This window comes from Ailuropoda melanoleuca, chromosome X (assembly GCF_002007445.2).
Source record: "Ailuropoda melanoleuca isolate Jingjing chromosome X, ASM200744v2, whole genome shotgun sequence".
NCBI classification, from domain to species: domain Eukaryota; kingdom Metazoa; phylum Chordata; class Mammalia; order Carnivora; family Ursidae; genus Ailuropoda; species Ailuropoda melanoleuca.
In genome coordinates, this window is record NC_048238.1 from 52,801,802 (window position 1) to 52,811,239 (window position 9,438).

Consider the following 9,438-nt stretch of genomic DNA (forward strand, 5'->3'; position numbering starts at 1 on the left):
CACATATGTTGGGTTTTTTATTGATAGAAGCAACATGTTCATTAGGAAATATCAAGGAGAGGAGTAAGTTACCTAGAGTTAAGTCCACCACTCCAAAAGAACCAGCTACCGTGAACATTTTGGTGTGTTTCTTTCAAATCTGTGGGGGGCAGTGTGTGTGTGTGTGTGTATGTGTGCGCACGCGCACAAGTGCTCACCAGGGTATGTAGACACTGTTAAAGTGAAATTGGTCAATACGGTCTTGTGTCTTATTGTTTTCCCTTCACATTATGTTATGAACATTTTATCTCATTAATCTTTGAAAACATGATTTTTAAATAGCTACGTAATATTTTTACCCTCCGAGTTTTAGAGAACGCTTTCATACTTCTCCAGCCTGTTCTTTATCAGTTCCTCCTGCCCTCCTGTCACTGAAAAGTCCATTTGTTAAATCCCTCATCTCTCAGGAGAGGGAAGAGGGAAGGGATCTATAATTTATTGAATACCAGGCACGGGGTAAGGAGCTTACACATTCATTCTCCCAGCAACCTTGAGAGGCAGACATCATCCATGTTTTATAATTGAGGAAACCAAGGCTTAGAGTGATTAAATAATTTGTTAAAGTTACTCAGCTAGCAAATAGTGGAGCCAGGACTCAAACCCAGGGCATTTTTTTCCAAAGCCTGTGTTGTTTTTTTATACCACACCATTTTGCCTCATAGCATCCTCTGATGAGCTCATAAACTATTAACCCACTACATGCCCTTGTTGGAATTGGAATTCCTTTATGCGATTTCCTATTAGATGTCTCTAAACCAAAGAATCAAAATTGTGCAGGCGTGAAGCCCTGGGCCTGCAAACAGTGTAAGTCAGGGCTTAGAAGACACTAGGTTATTGACCAGAAAGACTATTGGGCCGTAGAACCATCCCACAGCTTTGACGCTCTTCTGCTTCAGGCTTCTGATCGTATACATCAGACGCCACTCTGCTAGAACGAGCAAGCATTTGTAGGATTCCCAAAGAGCTGTCCATAAAGCTGTGTCAAACTGTTTCTCTTTAAGTGGATTGCTCTGCATGACCTTTTTCTGCAGTGAATGCTCTGAAGGGGAGTTCTGTATTTCTTGCTCCCTTTCCTAAATAGAAGCTAAGTTGTACATTTGTGCCACAGCCTCCTGATTTGTATGACACCAACACATCCCTCAGTGTGTCTCGAGATGCCTCTGTATTTCAAGATGAGAGCAATATGTCTGTCCTGGATATTCCCACTGCCACTCCAGAAAAGCAGGTGACCCAGGTAGGATGTTCTTTTTCTCTTGGTGGCTTTGGTCATATGCTTTGGTGGGGAGTGGGGGGCGTGATGGTGGTGATACATGACCGTATCATGGATGATTGGGCCCCTTTGGCCCTGGAAATGAAGGCTTAGAAATGGGATTTCAAGGTGGGCTGGTGACTGGTCACTTGACTGGCATTGTCTTCTGTCTGTCCCCATGGGCAAAGTCAGGCACAAAAGCACTTCAGGGAAGGCACAAGTATGAAAAGTGTATGAGGCATCAGAGCAACCTCAGAGGTGACTAGAAAGACCAACTGCATTCAGAGACAGAGTTCAAAATAATTGGCCCTGCTACTATACTGTATGTATGCTGTAATCTAAATTATTTATAAAATTAAATGAAATTTTAAAAATTGGCCTGTTCTAGAGGTGTCCGAAGATACTCCTGATCTGAAGCTGAAAATCCAGGTGATCTCAGTCAGGCTTCCACTGGAGAGTACAAAACCCAGGAGTCCTAACAGAAGCTAAGGAAAGCTTGCGTTAGGAAGGAAGAGTCTCCTTGTGATGATATGGAAGAGCAGAACAAGGACCTTCCCATTCTTCGGGTTTTTGGTTTTTGATTTTTTGTTCTACTCTACCAGTGATTTCCAAAGAATGAATGGGAAGAAGCACACATGCCTTGAGCTGTGTCAACAGCCCCCACTAGCTGTGGGGTTGGCTGGGATATCAGGGAGGAGCATCCGCCCTGGGTAAGAGCCCTTGATTAACTCCTCCTGCAGGCACGTCCCTCAATGATGTGCTATTTGTGTTCCTTACTCAGATGCACCAGGGCCGAGGTAGGCTGGGCGAGGAAGACTCTGATGTAGATATTGAAGGGTATGAGGATGAGGAGGAGGAGGATGGGAAACCTAAGACTCCAGCCCCAGTGAGTATGCTTACAGAAGCTTAATGGTTACGTTATACCCTTACATGATAGGCGCCCCGCTAGTACAGGGCAGGCCAAATCCCAAGGTGATATCAGAGAGTCCATAGTGAGGCCCAATCAGACTTTAATCCTTGAAAAATCAGCTGTATCAGTCAATCCACCACAGTTACTTAACTTCTCGTGAGGCAGCAAGGGGGTGCTGGTGGTGGCCTCTAGTCTCTTGGTCAATTGATGGGACTTGGACCCCAACTGGTCTCATTTAGGAAGGCGAAGATGCAGACGGTGATCTTGCAGATGAGGAGGAAGGAACTGTGCAACAGCCTCAGGCCAGCGTCCTGTATGAGGATTTGCTTATGTCTGAAGGAGAAGATGATGAGGAAGACGCCGGGAGTGATGAAGAAGGAGACAATCCTTTCTCTGGTAAGTCTTGTCCCTTAGCTTCTGTTCTTGGTAGCTCACCGTAGCACCCTGAGGACTGGCTAGGAAACTCTGGGCCACATATCCCTTTACCAGAAGCTGCTCTCTCCTTGAAGTCTCATTCACAGACTCAGAGTACTGAGCCCTCACAGGATGATGACACTCATTAGCCTTTGAGGAGGTGAAGAGATAGAACACAGAAGTGCAGAAGATGACCGTGGAAGAGGCAGTGCCTAAGTAGCATCTTGGGTTTGAATATTTGATTAAGATGAGAAAGAGGTGTTGTGTTTGTAATAGGGAAGGGAGGGGGAATGAGGAAATCAGATCCTGCTCTACTCAGCCATGAGAAAGAATGAGATCTTGCTGTTTGTGACAACATGGGTGGACCTAGAGGATATAATGCTAAGTAAAATAAGTCATGTGTGATTTCACTCGTGTGGGAACCAAAAAATCAAAGCAGAAACAGACCCCTAAGAAACAGAGAACAAACTGAGGTTGCCAGAGTGCAGTGGGCGGGGGGAGGGGGGGTGATGGGTGTGAAGGGGAGTGGGAGATCCAGGCTTCCAGTTACGGAATGAATATGCCGTAGGAATAAAAAGTACAGCATATGGAATATAGTCAATGATATTGTAATAGTATTGCCCATTGACAGATGGTAGCTGCACTTGCAGTGAGCATAGCATACTGTATGTATTGCCAAGTCACTGTGTTGTAATCCTGAAACTAATAGAATATTGTATGTCAACTATGCTTCAGTAAAAAAAAAAAAAAGAATCCTATTTAGTTTATTTTGTCAATTAATGGCAGTGGCAGGAAAAAGTACAGGAGATGATGGGGGGAAGAAAACAAGACCGGACTGAGGTGAGAAAAGGAAGTGGTTATTTGGATTCTGTTTCTAAACTCTGGTCTTGCTGATGTTGGCCCGAGGCCCCCCTCTGAGGTGAGGAGTCCAGGCAGGGTGCCTGTATAGATGTGGGGCAGTAACTGGTTTGGGAAGACCAAGCCAAAGGGGGTAATTCTGTCCAGCTTATCTCAGGACCGTCTTCTTTTCACAGCTATCCAGCTGAGTGAAAGCGGAAGCGACTCTGATGTGGGATCTGGTGGGATAAGACCCAAACAGCCCCGCATGCTTCAGGAGAACACAAGGATGGGCATGGAGAACGAAGAAAGCATGATGTCCTATGAGGCAGACGGTGGGGAGGCTTCTCATGGTTTGGAGGATAGCAATATCAGGTAATGGGCAGCAGCGTGCTACAGGGCTGCGGCAGCAGTGCCTGGCTGCGAGGGCACAGGGCCCGGCATCAGATTACTTTCATCCGTCAGACATTTTCAGAGCACCCTCTAGGGCCAGGCACCGTGTAGGCCCTTGGGGAGACACAGAGAAGCAAGCCATAGCCTGCCCTCAAGGAGCTCACAGGCTAGTGGAAGAGACTGGTAACCAACAAAATCATGACAAATACGGTGGCTAAGTACAAAGTGCCAAGTCACCACTGAGGAGGGAGTGTCTCACTCTGCTTGGCGCAATCAGGGGAAGTTTTGCAGAGGAGGGAACATTCGAACTGGACCTGGCAGTAAGGCTGAATAGGAAGAGTCTGCTAAGTAGAAAAGCGGTAGGAGGTGAGGAGACCCTTAGAGATGGAACAGTAGGTTCAAAGGCACAGAAATATACCAAAGGATGTTCCAGGGTGAACGGAGGTCGTGGGGAGTTGTGGCTCCAGGAGCAGCAAGGGAGTATATTGTAGAGGACCTTACATGGCATGTTCAGACACTTGGAGTTTGGGTAATGGGAATCATCACTTCAAGGAAAAGGAAGTAACATCAGATTTTTATGTTAAATACCTCTAGGGCAATAATAAGGATTTCAGCTGGGATCTGTTAGAGGTGGGGGAAAGGAAGGGACATATTGAAGAGCTATTTACAGGATAGATCAGTTGGATTTAGGAGGTAGGGAGATAGATAATGAATGGGAATGTCACTGAGATAGGAAAGTGAAAAGAGCAGGTAGGTATTTGATGAGGCAGGAAAGGAGAAAAAAATGAAATTTGTCTTTGGACATGTTAGATTTAAGGTACATCAGATAGATCTAGCCAGAGGTATCCAGGAAGCAGTTAGTCTTTCTTTACTCATTAAGCAAATATTTATCGCAAGTTCAGAAGCAACTAAGATGTGGTGCCTTCCTTCAAAGAGTTCAGTCTAGTGGGAAACCTAGAACAGGTTAACAGACGATCATAGTGTGACTTGGAAAATGCTGTGATGGGCAACCGCAGGGATTTTCTGGGACTTGGATAGGAGTGGGGTAGAGGAGCTGCTTAGAGAAGGAAACTGAGCTAACTCGGATGAGGAATTACCTAGAAGAAGAAGAAGAAAGCAAAGGGTACTTCAGAGAGCAAGAACAGCGTATGAGTCCTGAAACAGTTCTAGAGCGTGTAAGCAGCTTGGTCTCTCCGTGTGAGAGAGCCGATTTACAGAGGTAGGTAACGACCAAATCATGAAGGGCCTGAAAGTTCAGGGCAGACATTGAATAAGAAGTATGAGCAGATCTGCATTTTGGAAAGAGTGCTCTGTACCCCAAAAGAAATGCACATGGCCAGTAAATATATGAAAAAATAACTTCCCTAAGACTCAAAGGAAGGCAATAAAACAATGAAATGCAGTATTTTACCTGTAAGATTGATAAAGATGAAAATGAATGATGATGCCCGGTGTTGGGAAGGTGTGTGGAAAGACATTCTCCAATGACTGCCGGTAATGTGAATTGATAAGGTGGGGTGGGTGGGAGAGAGCTGTAGCAATTTATCATAAACCAAAAACTCAGAAAATGTGCATCCCCCTTGGGGGCCAATTCCATGTCTAGGAAATTATTCTGTGGCAGTAATACAACACCTTCATCAAGACATTTGTACAGGGAGTTTGTCTTTTGTAGTGGGAATGTTGGAGACAGCTTCAGCGTCCCAGTGAGAGACGGTTGTGTCAAGTCATGTGGCAGCCATATAGTAGAGTGCCATACAGCGATTAAGAGGGTGCTGTAGATGGGTGTTCACTGACATGGAAGGATGTTCATTATAATCATTAGTGTGTAAACAGATTCCTGAAGAGCACGTAGAGTATTCCAATTTTGTAAAATAAAAAATGTTTAAGCATCTAAGTTAAGCGCATAGAAAAAAAATTTGGAAGGTCATATACCAAGAGGTTATATCTGGGTGATGGAGTTGCTGGTGATTTTTTTTTCTGGCATGTATTTTATTTTTAAAAAAAAAAAAACAGTGAACATGCATTGCTTGTGTGGTTTTTTTTTTTTTAAGTAAAATTAAGAATAAACAAAAAATAAAGAGCACTGTGGCAGAAGTGTGAAGAATGAATTGGAGGAGAGCAAGACTGGAGGCATCAAGACCGATTTCAGCGGCGTAGGCCAGAGATAGCAAAGGACTAAGCTAAGGCAGGCGGAGTAGAGATGGGAAGGAAGGGACAAGATAATGGAAGAGGTAGAATCTTCAGGACTGTTAACTAATTGGATCTGTACGTGCGTGAAGCTGTAAGTGGGAGATGAAACTCTGAGGCTGTCCGCATTTACGGCCACGCCAGCCGGCAGTGTGTGGTTCAGGTGTAGGGGAGTTTCTTTCATTCGGGTTCTTGTGAATATGAAGTTGGCAGGTTGATGTTTTGAACAGGATCATTTTTCTCTCGGGGACCTACAGAACAGTCGTTTTAGTGTCCAGGGGAGGTGAGACGGGCTGATCCCTTGGTGGCACTGAGAACGGGACTGGTCAGCTAGAGGGTGGTACCTGAGCTTGAGAGATGACCTGTTTCTCTTCTCAGTTATGGGAGCTATGAGGAGCCTGATCCCAAGTCGAACACCCAAGACACAAGCTTCAGCAGCATCGGTGGGTATGAGGTGTCAGAGGAGGAAGAAGATGAGGAGGAAGAGCAGCGCTCTGGGCCAAGCGTACTAAGCCAGGTCCACCTGTCAGAGGACGAGGAGGACAGTGAGGATTTCCACTCCATTGCTGGGGACAGTGACTTGGACTCTGATGAATGAGGCTTCCTTTGGGCCTCCCTGGTTAGCCTTCGCTGTTCTCCGGTCTAGGTGGCTCACCTTCCTTAATTTGTTCATAATTGTTGTATAGCGTCTGATCCTGAAATCACTAGATTAACACCTTAGCCTTTAATAAATAGTATATAAATGGTAACAAATCACCTCTTCTGATCTTCCCGGGGCAGTGTCACTCTTTGATTTAAAACCAAGCAACCCCTTTTTCCGTACCACTAACAAAAGGAGAACAATCTCTTCTTTCTCCCGTGCCCTCCTTTAGCTCCAGTTGACCGCTCTTGGTATCACTTTTCCCTCAGGAAGGAGGAGCAATTATGAAAGAACTAACAATTTTCTTTCCTCTTGGTGTATTAGACATTTTCCAAGCATGGTATCATCTCAGTTTTCTAATTTGCAGGCTGGAACAGGTGACAGCCCCCTGCTGGGACAGAGAACTGGGTTCTGGTAGACTGGGTGCCCCAGTAAACACATAAACCTATTGGACAAACTGCCTGTTACCTTATTATTTATTTGATTTTACAATGCCTTGTCCCTAAATGGATTTGAGGCAAATGACTTCAATCTTTGAAACAGCCTGTTTGTCAGAAATTATATGTTGCCATGTGAATGTGTTCTGTGCCCCTCGTCCCCAGGGGACAGGGTAGGAAAATGGTAAGGTCCTTAGGACAAAGACTTTCTTTTCATGCCTAGGATTTGATTCTGTGCGTAGTAGGTACTTAGTAAATGTTCCTGCGATCATAACATCCTCAAGAGATTTGTTTTTGGCCATCTGCTCTGTGATAAGCACTGTCAGATCCTTGGGATGCAAAAGTAAATAAGACACATTGCTTTTACCTAAAGAGCTCACCCTCAAGTTGGGGAGAGGGAGTGGAATTCAAAACTTGTTTCTTAAATCATTACAATGGTGCTGTGAGCTAAGTGCAGTGAAGACACTAGATGTAAAGTAGAGGGGAAAACAGAGGAGTGACCATGTCTGAAAAAGGGAGGTCTTCCCAGAGGTAATTTATAAGCTGACTGTTGAAGAATGAGTAGGAGCTTGCCAGATGGAAAAGTGCAGGCAGAGCGTAATCTGCTATCTCTAGCAGAGTGTGTTCCTGATTTTTTTGTGCTTGCCTGCCTTGTTCCAGAAAGGATCGGAGGTGGTTTGTGCTCCAGTCCTTTAATGCTGGAGTGGCTAGAGATGAGACTGAAAGACTGGCAGGAAGCATATCCTCGACGCTAACGGGTGTGCACTGTGTATTATAGGAAATGAGGAGCACTGGTAGAATGATTGCATCAGATTTGTGCTTTAGAATTGAAGAATCCTATGTAACAGACGAGTTTGACCCCACTTTTGTAAAAGACAAAACCATGTGTGTATATTTATATGTGTGTATATACTTGTATATGCGGAGGAAAAGGTCTGAAAGGATATATGCTAAACTGTTCACAGCGATAACTTCTGGGGAATGGGATCGGAGGGAAGGGGGCTCTGTGGTTGTGTGTATACTGGGAATGTATTGTGCTTTTATTTCTGTATTTGAATTTTTTAATAAGTATGTATATTTTTGTAATAAAAACTTTTTAAAATACTCAGCAATAATGTGGAGAATGGTTTGGAGGGGAGCAAATCTAGTTCAAGTAAGGGGTATTGGAGCCCAGTCTAAGGCCGTGGCATTAAGATGGGGAGGAGGGGCATGAATTTGAGAGATCTTCAGGGGGTAGAATCGACAGGACTTGACCAGTTGGCATTTGAGGGTAGAAAAGGAGGAATGGAATGGAAGGTGGCTTTCAGAATTTTGGTTTGGGAGATTGGGTAGGTACACGGTATTCCTTCATCTGTTCAGTCAACATTTATCAAGGCCCCCCTGCTTTTATCAGGCAGTCTGCTGGATGCTGATACAAAAGTAAGGTCTAGTTTCTGGTCTCGGGGAGCTCTAAGGGCTAGAATGAGAGAGAGACATGTAAATGTAGATAAGTTTAATAAAACACAATCATTGCAATAAATACTTAACGAGGATCTGTGGTGAGAGGAAGGAGTTACCAACTCTGCTGATGGAGTGAGGATGGGAAGGCTTCACAGGGGTGACCTTTGAGATGGACCATGAGAAGTAGGTAGGAGTTTGCCAGGCAGAGGGGGGTGGGGGGGCGTTCTTGGCAGAGGCATGAGATTACATGGTCTGTTCATGGAACGAGTAGTTCTGAATGGGTGGAATAGAGGGAGCATACGTAGGGTGGTGATGACCGTGCTTAGGACCAAATGCTCGTTTCAGAGAGATGGCGCTGGCCACACTTTGAGAACAGATGGACTGGGGGGAGGGGGCGATGTCAGATGAGATGATGGAGACTCAAGCTGGCCAAGATGTGGGCAGTAGGACCGTGATGAGAGGTACACTTTGGTGACTGATTGGATGATGGAAGGTGAAAGAGTGGAACGTAGGTCTCTGACTTAGGTGACCTGGGCAATGGTGATGCTGTTCACAGGCTGTGTTTGGTTGGAAGCACGGACGTTGAAAGGATGATAGGTGGAAAGCCTAGAATTCGTGCATCCTCGGGAGCAGGTGAGGTCACCCGGGAAACGTGTAGTCAGAAGAGCATGGAGGACAGAATCCTGGTGAACACCACTATTTGGGGGTGGCCAGAAATAGAAGCATAACCGGAAGAGATACTTCTCAAACCAGAGAAGATTTAAGACCCCCCACCCCGCAAAAAAAAAAAACAAAAAAACACATGGATGCCGTGGAGAGGTGAAGTAAAAGGAAGCATGAGCCGAGAGCCTTTGGCTTTGGCACCTAGGAGGCCCCTGGTGACCTTGGCTAG

The 9,438-nt window shown here is 45.2% G+C and overlaps 1 protein-coding gene across 7 annotated transcripts in view; it reads left to right on the forward strand.

Annotated features, from left to right (window-relative positions):
* TAF1 (TATA-box binding protein associated factor 1) overlaps positions 1 to 8,218 on the forward strand; it is a 72,749-nt gene extending 64,531 nt beyond the window's left edge. For 4 of the 7 annotated variants that reach the window (XM_034649841.1, XM_034649842.1, XM_011237051.3 and 1 more), the window contains 5 exons: positions 1,148 to 1,273; positions 2,070 to 2,174; positions 2,438 to 2,594; positions 3,647 to 3,824; positions 6,408 to 8,218. In XM_034649841.1, the coding sequence (XP_034505732.1) occupies positions 1,148 to 1,273; positions 2,070 to 2,174; positions 2,438 to 2,594; positions 3,647 to 3,824; positions 6,408 to 6,627 (786 nt within the window). In that variant the 3' untranslated portion in view covers positions 6,628 to 8,218. Of the gene's footprint in view, positions 1 to 1,147; positions 1,274 to 1,676; positions 2,035 to 2,069; positions 2,175 to 2,437; positions 2,595 to 3,646; positions 3,825 to 6,407 lie in introns of those variants that run through there. The other 3 variants (XM_002929056.4, XM_002929057.4, XM_019809739.2) reach the window with 2 other exon arrangements.
* The last annotated feature ends 1,220 nt before the right edge of the window (positions 8,219 to 9,438 follow it).